This window comes from Salvelinus alpinus, chromosome 8, assembly GCF_045679555.1.
Source record: "Salvelinus alpinus chromosome 8, SLU_Salpinus.1, whole genome shotgun sequence".
Lineage (NCBI taxonomy): Eukaryota > Metazoa > Chordata > Actinopteri > Salmoniformes > Salmonidae > Salvelinus > Salvelinus alpinus.
Genome location: NC_092093.1, coordinates 81958302 through 81974492, shown reverse-complemented (window position 1 = coordinate 81974492; position 16191 = coordinate 81958302). Strand labels below are relative to the sequence as shown.

Here is a 16191-nt window from a genome sequence, read left to right as displayed (position 1 = left end):
TATGAAATATATTTTGATTTGTTTAACACTTTTTTGGTTACTACATGATTCCGTATGTGTTATTTCATAGTGTTGATGTCTTCACTATTGTTTTACAATGTAGAAAATAGTAAAAATATAGAAAAACCCTTGAATGAGTAGGTGTGTCTAAACTTTTGACTGCTACTGTGAATATATACAGTATGTATATATCTCCCTCCCAGCACTGCTGTCTGCTGGATTGAACATTTTTAGAACTCGACTACCAGGAGCCGGGAATATATAGAATATTGAAGTGTTAAAGAGCAGGCTGGCTGATTTGAGATGAGAGATCTTGGGATCTTTCGTGGCCATTTAATGCTTCATCTATTCACCACAGGCTTACCTACCTACGGTCCCTTTAAAAATGTCAAGGCTTAACACTCCTTACCAAGGTCTTTTCTTTTGTTCGATCCCTCCTCTCTTCTCCTTCACCTCTCTCCATCCTTGTCCTCTTCTTATTGTCGGGATTTATCACAAACAACCACATACTGTAAGCTCTCACACCTGTGCTGCCCAGTGGACAATGCATTCTAGAAAAACTGTTGCATTTAAATACACTGAAGCATGAAATAAAACAAAATCTCTCAACATGCTGATGGACTTTCATTGTTAACCTATATGCTGATTTGTATTTATTTATTTTATCACGGTTAGAAAACAAAATTTTGAAAAAGTATATTTTATTTGTCACATGCTTCGTAAACTACAGGTTAAGACTAACAGTGAAATGCTTACTTTTCCAACAATGCTATGTTTTCTCAAAATAAGCTTTGTTGTACAATTAAAGGTCAATACAGTGCATTTCAAACAGTCAGCAATAATCTAATGAATTCAGGGCCTGTGGAATTACAACTAAGATAAATATTAGCCTTCTACAACCATAAGACCCACTGTATTATTTTATGTAAATTGTTTAACCAGCTTTTTTTTTGATGCAATAATCACTGATCGGGATTTCAAGTCTATCTATGAAAATACCCTTTTTGTTGCAAAATGTAACGAGAACCATTCACAATGCACATCCACTAATAATGACCAACTTCTTATAGCAGACTTTATAGAAAATTTACTCGGGTCTCAAACAATATCTCGAGCACAAGCCCAAGTGCTGGTGAGTAGCCAGCTAAACATTCTATTTCAAGTCTAGCCAACTTGGATCTATTTGCTTGCTAACAATGTAGAGCAGTTGAACTGTTACGAATACACTCTCCTTTCCATCTCCAACTATTTTTAACATCCTGCTCAGTTTGTTCAGATATTGAAATCAATTGGCCTACCTGATAAGAAAATAGTTATTTCTCAGAATGAGAACAAGTTGCTAATTCCTTATATAAATGTATTTTTTTTTGCTCATTGTACATTTATGAAACACAAACTAGACAGCTTGCACATACGTCTGTGACTTACATGTGTGGCACTGCGCGCGACAAACTGGTACTGTCATTTTAGTACGTTCTTCTCTGTTCTACATTTTGGGAGTTGAGACAACCTTTCTGATGATACCATTGTTATGTTCTCACCTATCACAGTAAAATAATGTCTAAGCGTTTCGCTGTCCGATTCTGTTGGACCAAACCTAAAATGCAAATAGCGAGTTTAAACTGCTTGTCCGAGAGGAAGAAGTTATCTTTCGTCTTTGTTAGTGGCAGGGGGAGGGGCTCGGTGTCTGCAAGTGGGAATGTACACAGTGGAGAGGAGACGAGACCAAAAAGACAGAACGTTCCTAAAAATGAAAAATAAATGATAACCTTGATTCTGCGATACAGGCATTTGAAACATGGCGTTAATTCGATATATCGCCCAGCCCTAACTGTGACCCATGGTCAGCCATCTTGGATAATAACAAGTCTTTGGTTGCCTGCACACAGCTGGGGATCTGTGGTCATGTCGGGTCTAATGGGTCTCTGGTTGGTTGCCTGCACACAGCTGGGGATCGTGACCCATCGTCAGCCATCTTGGATCTAACGGCTCTGTTTATGTTTCCTGTCTCCACAGTGTTCATCTGTACTACCTGTTCCCCAGTCTGGAGGAAGGAGGGCTCGCCACCTACAGAACAGCCATTGTACAGAACCAGCACCTGGCCATGCTAGCAAAGGTGAGACTTATACCCTTTTTAGGGACAGTTTCCAGGAAAACGATTTAACACTAGTCCTGGACTAAGAAGTGTGTTCAATGGAGATTCTCCATTGAACGTATGTTTAAAGTCTGTGTCTGGGAAACCGGCCCATAGTGCAATAATTTTGAACAGGGCCAATGGGGATCTGGTCATGTAGTTCACTATGTAGGTCAAAATTCCCCAACTGGCAGTGTTCATTTTATTTCTGTAAGTTTTAATTTTTGGAGGGGACATAAGACTATAAAAACACATTTACAAATCAGCTCCAAGGGATTTCAAATTAGGAAATGTGTTCCAAAGTATTCCCACGCACAATAGAGAGAGATATGTGATCGTCTACAAATATCAGCAAGGTTAGAAACGATTGTTTTCGACATATCTGTTGGAGCTTGTCGCTGCAAAAAAAAATTGCTACAACTTATGTTAATTGTCCATGTTTGAGTGCATCAAAACCGTGATGTGTCATGGGTAAATTGTGACCGACTGACTGATCTACGAATAATATTGAGTAGTTATTGATGATGCAAGATGATTTGTAGATTTGACTTTAAAGTCGGCTGCAATGTCGAACGCGCCCATTATGTTCCGGACCCCTGAACATCCGCTCAAGAAGAAATGGGCCCAGGTTGAATCTAGTTGATGATCCCTGATGTAGTTAAATAAAGGTTCAATAGAAATAAAAGATTTGTATGGGATCGGGTGCCATTTCAAACACAGCCTAAGACGGTTCTACTCTAAAGGTCACAGAGTGTGGATATGAGCGCCAATAAGAGAGTGTTCACCACAGAGATGGATAGAAACCAGTTTTTATTGTTTCTGCCTCTCCTTTATAACTTCCTTGTAAGAGTACACAGGGGAGAGAAGTAATTCTGTCCCCCCCACCACACCACACCCCTCTCCATCTCTCTTTCTCTCTCTTTTCCCTCTTCTGTCTGTAATTAGAGTTAAAAGGTTGTTGTTCTTCCGGTCTAGTATTAGTGTTGCAGGTTCCCTACGGACCGTTCCCAACTTCCCCCATTCCGAGATGCCACTCTCCTGAAGCAGCAGCATATTACCAAGCTCACACACACACACACACAAAACACACACACCTCTCGGCCCCTCTCCTGTGGCAACAGCGTATTGCCAAAAACATGCCAAACACTTCTGCCTGCCATACTACTGGCACTGTTGTTGGAGAAAGAACACTAATCATCCCATGATGTGGAGAAAAGCAATTAAATCTTTAATCTTTCATGTTGCTCCCCCCTGAATACCAAGATGCAGCTGGCTGCATTCATGTTAGCGCTATCGCTGGGTGCATGAATCCCAAGTGGCACTCAATACCCCTAGATAGTGCACTACTTTTGACCAGAGCCCTATGGGTCCTGGTAAAAAGTAGTGCACTACTTAGGGCAATAGGGTGCTATTTGGGACGCAGGCTCACTTTGGCTCGTTTCAATTTGCCATTTACAGGAAAGTGAGTGTGATACAATATGCAACGGTTGCCAAGTTGTTTCCCAGTTCTTCTTAAGCCAGCGAAACATCTACTCCTTCTCTGCACAAGAACACTTGTAATTATCTCTTGAAAAATGTTTTCAGAAAGCAACAGGCGTAGGCCAACACTTCACTTGTAAAACTTGAAAGTCGAACAGCAAGTTCCCTGTAAGTTATTTAGGCCTAGTATTTATATTACATTTTTTCCCTTCCAAATGTAATTATCACGTTTATCTTTCTAATTAATGAATCGTCTGAAGTTGTTGATGCATAGTCATGTATTTTAATTTTAATTTGGTAAAGTAGCTACATTGCTATTACTGCAAACAATACTTGATATCAACGGGAAAATAAGACTGCACAAATTGTTAATATAGAAACAAATGCACAGGTCACTTATTTGAGAAGATTGATACTATTTGAGATGAAAACAAACAAATATGACTCGCAAATGGCACCCTATTCCCTATTTAGTGATCAAGGCCCATAAGCTCTGGTTTAAAAGTAGTGCACCGTATAGGGAATAGGGTGCCATGTGGGATTGCGTTTGAGATGTGCTGCCAGCCAGTGACAGGCTGGTCTCTACCATGGCCCTCCCTACGCGATCCCTGTCCCTCTAGTAGAATGAAGGTCGGCCCTATGATTTATCAGTTTTAAGTCATGATTATCTGTCCTGTGACTGTCCCCGCTTCCAAATGCTCCTGTCTGTTGTTCAAGTGGCACCCTATTCCCTATATAGTGCACTACTTTTGAACAGGGCCGACACAGTGAGAGCTTACAGATCAGGGCACAGCTGGCCACTCTGTCTCTCTCTCCTATAGACCTTTTACTGTAGTTGAGTATCATGCAGAACAGTATAGAGTGATTCGGACTGGCAGACTCTGAACCTTTTCAACCCCAAAAGATCACCACCTGGCCAGTCGCTGTATCAGGTTAACATGGGAGTGGCCAGTGTGTAGTTGTCAAAGTACCACCAGGGGAAACCGTTATCATATAACAGCGATGGTGTTATATTAAGATAGCCCGCTAGCCCGAAGCTAGTACTTTTCAGACCACGCTAGTAGAAAATGTGCCATACTGGCCCAGCAGGCCAGTGAACTGTTGCTTTTCCTAGTATTGCATGGCACAGATTATGACTGTATGTGTTGGTATGTTTCATGCTCTGCCAGAAACTGGAGTTGGATCGCTTCATGCTGTATGCCCACGGCCCAGACCTCTGTAGGGAGTCAGACCTGAGGCATGCCATGGCCAACTGCTTTGAAGCACTCATAGGTGAGTGTACCGATGTGTGTGACTCTCTATCTCTGTCTCGCGCTGTATGTCTTTGTTAGCTATGTACCGTAGCTACACTGAACAAAAATATGAACTTAACTTGCAACAATTTCAAAGATTTTACAGAGTATTTATGTAAGGAAATCAGTCAATTGAAATCATTTCATTAGGCCCTAATCTATGGACTTCACATGACTGGGAATACAAATATGCCACTGTTGGTCACATATCTTTAGAAAAAGGAAGAGGCGTGGATCAGAAAACAGGTCAGTAGCTGGTGTGATCACCATTTGACTCATCTCCTTTGCATAGAGTTGATCAGGCTGTTGATTGTGGCCTGTGGAATGTTGTCCCACTCCTCTTCAATGGCTGTGTGAAGTTGCTGGATATTGGTTGGAACTGGAACATGCTGTCGATCCAGAGCATCCCGAACATGCTCAACGGGTGACCATGTCTGGGAGTATGCAGGCCGTGGAAGAACTGGGACATTTTCAGAGTGCAGGAATTATGTACAGATCCTTGCAACATGGGGCCGTGCATTATCATGCTGAAACATGAGGTGATGGTGGCGGATGAATGTCACGACAATGAGCCTCAGGATCTCGTCACAGTATTTCTGCGCATTTCAAATTGCCATCGATAAAATGCAATTCTGTTCATTGTCCGTAGCTTATGCCTGCGCCATACCACAACCCCACCGCCGCCATGGGGACTCTGTTCACAACATTGACATCAGCAAACCGCTCGTCCAAACGACGCCAAACGTCTGCCATCTGCCCGGTGCAGTTGAAACCGGGATTAATCTGTGAAGAGCAAACTTCTCCAGCGTGCCAGTGGCCATCGAAGGTGAACATTTGCCCACTGAAGTCCGTTACAATGCCAAACTGCAGTCAGGTCAAGACCCTGGTGAGGACTATGAGCACCCCTGAGACAATTTCTTACAGTTTGTGTTTCATCAGCTGTCCGGGTTGCTGTTCTCTGTCGGTCCCGTAGGTGAAGAAGCTGGATGTGAAGGTCCTGGGCTGGCATGGTTATATGTGGTCTGCGGTTGTGAGGCTGGTTGGATGTGCTTCCAAATCCTCTAGGGAAATTAACATACATTTATCTGGCAACAGCTCTGGTTGACATTCCTGTAGTCAGCTTGCCAATATAAACACAACATGTAAAGTGTTGGTTTCATGAGCTGAAATAAAAGATCCCAGAAATGTTCCGTACGTACACGAAGCTTATTTCTCTCAAATTTGTGCACAAATTTGTTCACATTCCTGTTAGTGAACATCTCTCCTTTGCCAAGATAATTGATCCATCTGTCACTTGTGGCATATCAAGAAGCTGATTAAACAGCATGATCATTACACAGGTGCACCTTGTGCTGGGAACAATAAAAGGCCACTCTAAAATGTGCAGTTTTGTCTCACAACACAGATGTCTCAAGTTTTGTGGGAGCATGCAATTGGCATGCCTACTGCAGGAATGTGCAACAGAGCTATTGCCAGAGAATTGAATCCTCATTTCTCTACCATTTGCCGCCTCCAACGTCATTTTAGAGAATTTGGCAGTATACCCAACCGGCCTCAACCGCAGACCACGTGTAACCACGCCAGCCCAGGACCTCCACATCCAGCTTCTTCACCTGTGGGGTCATCTGAGGAGAGGAAGGAGGGGGTGCTGAGGAATATTTCTGTCTGTAATAAAGCCCTTTTATGAGGAAAACTCATTCCGATTGGCTGGGCCTGGCTGCTCCTTCTTTCTTACTCTTTTTGTGTCTCTCTTTTACTGTCTATAATCTCACTGTAATAAGTAGTGAATAAACATGTGTGATGCCACAGACAGACAGAGGACCCAGTGAGAGAGGCTGTCAGAGAGGCTGAGGAGCCTCCAGTGATGGTTTTGGATCACTAACTCAAAATAGGCCCCTCATGTCGAGAAGTGCGCTGGCGAGTGAGCAAGCGCACACAAGCACTTCCGTTGAAATTGCTTGTCTTGATGTGCCTATTCTTTTGTGACACTTCTGTCATCTCAGCTTCTGTGTTAGCTCCAAGGGTTCCTGAATACCCCTTTTACCCCCCTGTCTTGTCTGTCTAACGCTCTCTCTCTCTATCTCTCTTTTTCTTTCTCTGAGACAAACCCTGAGTGGAGTCGATGTCATTTCATCCTGTTATCTGTTTCACAGGAAACATGTATATAACACACAGCAGCTCCCACTGTAACATACTCTCACACTTTTTCACTCAAGCACACACACACACACACGCACAAGCAAACATCCCAGGGAACGAGTTTATTTTCTTCTTTAGATGCGTCATTTTGTAACGTATCATTTTCAGACATCACTGATCCTTTCCCGTGCCCTTTATTATTATTCACATAGAATTCAGATATTTTTTCGCAAATCTTTAATTTGTCCTTTTATAAGAAGAAATATGTAATCTGACATGCATCTGCGTCTATCTTTGAAGAGCGTAGCGAGGAGCGGATGGCTTTAAGGGGTTGTTGGATGTGTTTAGTGACCCTCGTTTTATTTGTTTATGCGCCGCCGTGACCCTTGAACCCTGGCTATGCAGCAAGTAGTCGGAAGCAGCAGATAACCTCCTACTTTGCATGGGCAGACTGACTCTCCTGTCTCGCTGTGGCACACACAGACACAGTGTCTATTTCTGCTAACCTTGAGGCGGGGCCACTTTGTGCCAGGGAGTGAGAGAGGGAGAGGAATGAAAGAATGGCGGGAGGGAAGGAGAGGGGTGGAAAGGTGGAATCTGCAATGCAAATAGACGCCCGCAACCCTGCATTATTCAAAATGTTAAATGGATAATAAATATAGCATTTTTTTTTTTTTTTTTTTTTTTTTTTTTTTACATCTCTCGTCCTTAACTTCCGTTCTCATTTGAGCTCTTGTGGCCCTGTTCGCTTTTACATTCTCGTTCTCACTTTACCTCTCGTCATGGAAACAAAATACTTCTCCCTCAGCCTAGTCGGTGGAGCTGCAGCACATCTTCCCTCCTCCCTTTCCCCACCCCCTTCCGTCCTATAGAAACATTTCCAAAGAGGAAAGAATTGAAAAGAAGAAAGGAGCTCCGTTCTGTTTTATGGCCCTAATTTCCTTGTACAGTTGATCTGTGGATTATAGTGTGTCAGCAGCTGCCGGGAAACGCTGCGATGCAGATGATGGATCATTGTGAGGCCCTCTCTTCTCTCTAGTCTCTAAGCTCTTCCTATTAAAAGAGAGGAGGGAAAAGGATTATCTTTCAGTGGTCTGAATATCAGATTTACACAATGTCGAGACTGTGTATTCACTGAGTGAGAACAGCTCCATTGTTAATTGCTGCGGATGGTGGCAGTGGAGGGATAGTTCTCTGTGCTGCTCTTCATTCTCAATCTTTCTCTCGCCCTCTCTCCCCCTCAACCCCTTTTAGTTTGGAATAGTTAAGATGTTTGATGTCGAAATGTAATCAGCAGGCTCTGTGCAGCGACGGCGGTGGCAGAGTTTCATTTATATTTTAGCTTGGTTTATTTTGTCGTTAATGTGCCTCTGCTTTTTGTGCCCGTTGGGTGGCCAGGCTGGAGCAAAATGGAACGGAGAGGGAGAAAAACTGCTTTATTTGTATTTGATGGATTAGAGCCAATGCTTATTTGAATAATTCATTTAAAGTTATTAATGTGACTGTCAGACACTGATATTTGGAGCCCTGGACCCTGTTGATTGGTCATTGAAAGGGCCACTGGGTATTACATTTTTCCCCCTAAAGATAACTGTAGCGAACATCAGTAAAGGAGGTGGTCCTGTGTGGCTCAGTCGGTAGAGCATAGTGCTTGCAACGCCAATGTGTGTGGGTTTGATTCCCGCTGGGGCCAACTTACATAAAATGCATGCACATTTGTGTAATAAAGTCTGCTAAATGGCATATATTATGTATTTTATATAGTCACTCTGGATAAGAGCCACTGCTCAATTACTAATGTACATGTAGCAGCAGCCTTCCCCTAAACCTGACGCAAGAGAACATGCATATTACAGTTGTTAATGACATGAATGGCCCTGGTTTGCGTCCCAAATGGCACCCTATTCCCTTTATAGTGAATGACTATTGAACAGAGCCCTATGGGCACTGTAAAGTAAATAGGGTGTCATTTGTGAAGCATCCTAGGTCTACAGTGCCTTCAGAGAGTATTTACGCCCCTTGACTTTTTCTACATTTTGTTGTGTTATTACTGTTGGCAGTGACCTTTGGCAGTGATTACAGCTGTGTCTTTTTGAGTAAGTCTCAGAGCTTTTCACACCTGGATTGTACTTGTTTTTGTTTTGTTTTGTTTTACACATCTACCAATCGGTGCCCTTTTGAGGCAATCTGAAAACGTAAGGTTACTTCCGTAACCCCGGTTCTCCGATATTATGAATGTGATCTCACCTGTGGGGTTCTCGTACCGCCTTTTCTCTCGGTAGCACCAATCGAAAACGTCTGAGTGGTGAATGAGGTGCGACCCACATTTCCATAAAAGGAGCCACTCTCCCGCCCTCTGGTCATCCTCATGCTTGCTTCTCGTCCTCACACTCTTGCCAACAGGGAAATGCGGTGAAATATCTCACTCATAATATCAGACAACCGGGGTAACGCAAGTAAACTTAAGTTCTCTTTCAATTATTAGTTTTGATATCTCATATGTGGGGATATGGCCAACTCCCATATCGCAAAACACGCCAGGGAAGTCCCAATATAGCGACCCTTAGAGGTCCCCAAACTAAGGGGGTATGCGCCAAGGATGTGCAGAAAACAACCCATTGGGAAAACCTCATGAAGTGAGTGGCAGACCAATACATGGCTAAAATCTCAGTTTAATGAGACCTGTCCCAAAAACAGTGCCCAGGAGGTGAAGTCCTCTATAGGATATATTTTTATTTTATTTAACTAGGCAAGTCAGTTAAGAACAAATTCTTATTCACAGTGACGGTCTACCGGGGAACAGTGGGTTTACTGCCGTGTTCAGGGGCAGAACGACAGATTTTTACCTTGTCAGCTCTGGGATTCAGCAACCTTTCGGGTTACTGGCGCAACGCTCTAACCACTAGGCTACATGCCGCACTGTGAAATCACCCTTGCCTTTATACATCATTTCTTGCCTTCGGAAAGTATTCAGACCCCTTGACTTTTTCCAGTTTGTTACATTACAGCCTTCTTCTAAAATTGATTAAATCGTTTTTTTCCTCTTCAATCTACACACAATACCCCATAATGACAAGCAAAAATAGGTTTGTCGAAATTTGTGCCAATTTATTACATGCATGCATACATTTTACGTAAGGGTTGTCCCAGGAATCAAACCCACTATCCTGGCATTGCAAGTGCCATGCTCTGCCTACTGAGCTACAGAGGACCACAATCATTGTCATTTCATGTGTACTGTATTTACAAGGTCTCTCTTCTGACTTCTCTCTTAAAAACGGATCGATTGCCATTTTGTGTGTACTGCATGTATGTCCGAAGACTCTCCTTTCTCTCTGTCTGAGATTTTTAAACATGAACCATTGTCATTTTTCATTTATTGTACGAACAAGGCATAGATATCCTTTAATTAATGGATTATACAGTGCATTCGGAAAGTATTCGGACTCCTTAACTTTTTTCACATTTTGTTACATTACAGCCTTATTCTAAAATGTTTGTTTTTTTAAACAACAAATCTACACACAATACCCCATAACGACAAAGCAAATACAGGTTTTTAGAAATTATGTCAAATGTTACATTTACGTAAGTATTCAGACCCTTTACTCAGTACTTTGTTGAAGCACCTTTGGCAGCGATTACAGCCTCGAGTCTTCTTGGGTATGACGTTACAACCTTGGCACACCTGTATTTGGGAAGTTTCTCCTATTTTTCTCTGCAGATCCTCTCAAGCTCTGTCAGGTTGGATGGGGAGCGTCGCTGCACAGCTATAATCAGGGTTCAACTCCGGGCTCTGACTGGGCCTCTCAAGGACATTCAGAGACTTGTCCTGAAGCCACTCCTGCGTTGTCTTGACTGTATGCTTAGGGTCCTGAGGTCCTGAGTGCTTTGGAGCAGGTTTTCATCAAAGATCTCTCTGTACTTTGCCTTTCATCTTTGCCTCGATCCTGACTAGTTTCACAGTCCATGCTGCTGAAAAACATCCCCACAACATGATGCTGCCACCATGCTTCACCGTAAGGATGGTGCCAGGTTTCCTCCCGACGTGACGCTTGTCATTCAGGCCGAAGAGTTCAATCTTGGTTTCATCAGACCAGAGAATCTTGTTTCGCATGGTCTGAGAGTCTTTAGGTGCCTTCGGGCAAACCCCAAGTGGGCTGTCATGTGCCTTTTACTGAGGAGAGGCTTCTGTCTGGCCACTCTACCATAAAGGCCTAATTGGTGGAGTACTGCAGAGATGGTTGTCCTTCTGGAAGGTTCTCCCATCTCCACAGAGGAACTCTGGAGCTCTGTCAGAGTGACCATCAGGTTCTTGGTCACCTCCCTGACCAAGGCCCTTCTCCACCGATTGCTCAGTTTGGCTTGGCGGCCAGCCCTAGGAAGATTCTTGGTGGTTCCAAACTTCTTCCATGTAAGAATGATTGAGGCCACTGTGTTGCAGACATTTTTTGGTACCTTTCCCAAGTTCTGTGCCTCGACATAATCCTGTCTCGGCGCTCAACAGTCAATTCCTTCGACCTCATGGCTTGGTTTTTGCTCTGACATGCACTGTCAACTGTGGGACCTGATATAGACATAGGTATAGATATAGCTTTTTCAAATCATGTCCAATCAATTAAATGTACCACCGGTGGACTCCAATCAAGTTGTAGAAACATCTCAAGGATGATCAATGGAAACACTGCACCTGAGCTCAGTTTGGAGTCATAGCAAAGGGTCTGAATACTTACGTTAAGTGGTTTTGTTTTTTATTTTTTTACTAGATTTGCAGAAATTTCTAAACGTGTTTTCTCTTTTTAATATATGGAGGATTTTTTAAAATGTAATTTAATAAGGCTGTAACTTAACAAAATGTGGAAAAAGCCAAGGGGTCTGAATACTTTCCGATGGCACTGTAAATCAATATAATGGTCTCCATGATTCAGAAGGATACAATCAAAAAGAGAAGGACCACCCTCTTTTCCGAAAGTCATATCACAATGAGCGAAGAGCATGACACTCTTGCCCGAGCTCTCCTACAATCCAAGTGGGTGCGAGACGCACACACTGGACAATGACGGGGAAGGCGACAGGTGAAAAGCCGTATGCTCTAAGTTGCAATAATGGGAAAAAAGCGACCTGGGCCAAAATATGGGGGTTAGGTATATTAACCTGAAAAACCTCTGGGCAGACTTTTGCCACGAACAGTAGCTGGTAGAGCGCAGTCCATCCATATGTTAGACACGAAGGGGAAGGGCAGTAGTAAAGTGAAAGGAACAATATGATCTCTCCACGCTTTTCAGAGACTATGAGCTGCTGTGAATGGATTGTAAAGCACAATAGTCACATCCCAAGCTAAAAGCTTAGAGGCTGTGCATAAGCGACGTGCCTCCCTAAGAGACTGCAGCACAATTATGGATAAACTGTATACTTTGGGGCTTGGCATGCTGAGAAAATGGCAAATGGACATCGACAAGATTAACCTTCTCTCCGTGCAAAAGTACTGCAATGGCACAGGACCATGGAAAAACAGAGTGTAGGGAGAAACAATCTCTATAGTCATACTACTTCTCCACAACAACAAAAAACACCTAAACTGTGAAGACCGAGATCGTGCAGAAGAGGCTGGCACTATTTTCAGAGTTGCAGGCCTGTCTTTCCTTCTTTTTTTTTTTGTGTGGGTGGGGGGGTTAAAATCATGGGCAGTAGGACGGCTGCATCACTGGTTTGTCTTGGACCTGCACCATGGAGGAGTGTTGTCATGAGTGAAGATGGTTCCTCAGCTGCTCGCTCCCATGAGATGGGGAGGTAGGGCAGGTAGTGCATGAACCAATCGCAGTAAAAAACAGGATGAGGAAAAGCTGAGGCTTTGTGGACTCTGGAGTACCAGATAGCTGTCTGGGCCTGAAATTCCATTTTATTTGTCACATGCTTTGTCAACAACAGGTGTAAACTAACAGTGAAATGCTTACTTACGGCCTTTCTCAACAATGCAGAAAAATACTAACACAAGGAATACTTTTTGGATCTCTGTTCCTGAGATCCACAATGTAAAGGCAAGAATAACTATACTAACTGATCTCTATCTCAATGGAGAGTGTTCTCCATAAGTCATCTTGGAGTGAACCCTGGAAACCTGTCCTACTGTTGAACAGGGGAGCGGGTGGTTAGGGTTCCCTGACTTGTACAGAGTAGCAGTGCCCCTCTGGCAGGAAACCGGAGCGCCACATTTTATAAAATAAAATGTTATTTGCAACATGCATCGTAAACAACAGGTTTAGACCAGGGCTCTCCAACCCTGTTCCTGGAGAGCTACCCTCCTGTAGGTTTTCTTTCCAACCCCGGTTGTAACTAACCTGATTTCAACATGTCAACCAGCTAATTATTACAATAATGAGTAGAAATAAAATGGCTGTATACAGGAAGTACTGGGTCAATGTTCAGGGGTGTGAGGTTATTGAGGTATCTATGTACATATAGGAAGGCGTAAAGTGACTAGACAACAGGATATACTGAGCTGTAGCAGCAGCATATGTGGAACTGTAGCAGGGCTGTGCGTGTGTCGTCAGTATGCATGTGTGCGCATGTTATGTGCGGGCGTATGTATTGTGTGTTGGGGTGTAAGTATGTGTGGGTAGAGTCAGTGCAAGAGAGTTAGTTAAATAAAGGGTCAATGCAGGTAGTCCGGGTAGCTATTTAATTAGCTATTTAGCATTCTTGTTTAGCAGTCTTATAGCTTGGGGGTGGAAGCTGTTCAGGGTGCTGTTGGTTTCAGACTTGGCACACTGGTACCGCTTGCCGTGCTGCAGCAGATACAACAGTGTTTGGCTTGGGTGGCTGGAGCCTTTGACAATTTTCCAGGCCTTCTTGGTATAGAGGTCCTGGATGGCAGGAAGCTCGGCCCCGGTGATGTACTGGGCCGTTCTCACCACCCTCTGTAGTGTCTTGTGGTTGGGTGCCTTGCAGTTACCATACCAAGCGCTGACGCAACTAGTCAAGATGCTCTCAATGGAGCAGCTGTAGAACCTTTTGAGGATTTGAGGGCCCAAGCCAAATCTTTTCAGCCTCCTGAGGGGAAGGAGGTGCTGTCATGCCCTCTTCACAACATGAGTGGGTGCGTGTGGACCATGTTAATTCCTTAGTGATGTAGACACGAGGAACTTGAAGCTCTCGACCCGCTCCACTAGAGCCCTATCGATGTGAATGGGGGCATGCTCTCCCCTCTGTTTCCTGTAGTCCAAGATGTTGCTGATGTTGAGGTTGTTGTCCTGGTCACGCAGTGAGTTGCTGCACAGATAAAAACATATGTTTTTGCGTAACCTAGCACTGCTATATTAATTCTGAGAGAGGAAGGAGTATCAATCGTTAAACCCAAAGAGAGAGTGGGTAGGGCAGAGAGCCGTAGGAGGGATGGAAAGGTGTATCCTAGCTGCAGCGTAAGACTGCTTCGCTACAGGTTTGGCCTGTTTCAAGGTCCTAGCCGGAGTCTTAGCAGACTGCTGTGTAGCTGGGGACCTCAGTCCCCTAAAGCCAGCTTGTTGCCCACTCCCAGCTGTGAGGCAGGGACGAGATGCAGGAACCAACGGGCTGCCACGGGGCCTAGGTCTGCGGGGCAGGCAGAAGTTAAAGGCTTCGCCTTCCTTTTTGCACGTCACGCTTCTGCCGCATGGCGGTCAACATCTCCTTGGGTGTCACAGGGGCATCCATGAGGTCCACTTTCTGTTTTTCTGTTAAGCTAGATAAGCTCAGCCAAAGTGTTCTTTGGGAGCACCACCAATACGCTCATGGTTCGACCCCAGCTTCGGAGGGCACTATGAGAGGAACGGAGGCTCAAGTCTGTAATCATACACATCTCCCAAGCATCTGGGTCTTAGGTCTCTGAGTCCAGTTGCTTCCCCACCTCCTCCAGTAACTCAGCCTGATAAGCCAACAATAATGAGGTCACGTTCAGGGCTCTAATCGCTTTGGCTGAGGCTTTGTATGTTTTCTGAAAAACAGTGGCAGTAAAGCATTGCGCCTATCCAGGGAGTGAAGTGCTGGTGTCGTTATTGACACGGCACAAGGGACTGAGGTGGTGACCTAGTGACGACTCCACCATGGGAGGGTTACAAACCCGGATTTCTCCATATTGTTTATTGCCAGGCTTGGGGTACCCTTAGCAAGAATCCTGCTAGTAAGTGGTTTATCCCATAAGCTCTTGGCTTCCGTTAGTGTGGCTGTGTGGGACTGGAGTCTCTTCCCGTTGTACAGGTCTCTTGACGGCCACTGAGCTCCTACAGAAGACAGCCACTTGATGTTGAGTCAGGCCACGGCCCGCTTGCAGACATGGAGCACACAATTCCACTGGAGGAGTGGCAGCTCCACTGCTCTTGGTGCCGTCAGGTCTGTGGGCCTGAGAGGGCGGGAGAACGGGGTCGTCAGTCCCCCAACTCCTGTGCTATCTCAAGGACTTCTGTGAGATTGGTCTCATCGTCATTCCCCAACTCGCCATCCCCTGACACTACGTCATCAGACAGTGATGGGAGGGAGTCGAGGCTAGCCATGACCTTGCCCCAGCTGGACTTGGTTGCGGGGAGCTGAGCCTCAGCTGTCGCCTTTGGTACTTGGGGTCCTCGAGCGCCTCCTGGGCTTGTTCCCTCTTCAAGCAATTAATGCATTGAGGGTTGGAATCTTTCCCCGCTATCATGGAGGCACAAGAACGTGGGGGTTCGATTTCTTGGCTCGTCTTGTGACGGGATAGCCGTGGCCATTGCGAGGTACAAGGCATGATATGGCAACCCAGAGAAAATGTTTGTTGTGTGAACAACATGCAGGTGGCGTAGGCTAGCTCGTTAGAAGCCTTCCGGCTGGTGACTAGCAAAAGAGTAGCCTGTGTAAACAGCCCACCAAGCTAACGAGTTAGGAGCCTTGCGGCTAACAGCTAGCAATATTGAGCACTGTATAACGCTATAGCTGTGGGTATGCATGTGTGGTTAGCTTACCTTTCAGTAAGCAGAATCCTTGAAGTCAATAGCTTGCAGTGACACTAGCTACCAAAGGAGACAGAAGTAGAATTAAGGAATTTCTACTCGAAAACAAAAACCTTCCGCTTAGTACTCTCAAGAGTGTCTGAAGACCTATGCTCGGCAGCGATATCCTTCATGGTTTGCTTGTGAGCAGGCAACA

The 16191-nt window shown here is 44.5% G+C and overlaps 1 protein-coding gene across 4 annotated transcripts in view; it reads left to right on the top strand.

The window, feature by feature from the left end:
• Positions 1 to 16191, top strand: part of drosha (drosha ribonuclease III) — a 128372-nt gene that overhangs the window by 34727 nt on the left and 77454 nt on the right. For all 4 annotated transcript variants that reach the window (XM_071415214.1, XM_071415211.1, XM_071415213.1 and 1 more), the window contains 2 exons: positions 2017 to 2116; positions 4783 to 4885. In XM_071415214.1, coding sequence (XP_071271315.1) covers positions 2017 to 2116; positions 4783 to 4885 — 203 coding nt within the window. The remainder of the gene's footprint in view (positions 1 to 2016; positions 2117 to 4782; positions 4886 to 16191) is intronic.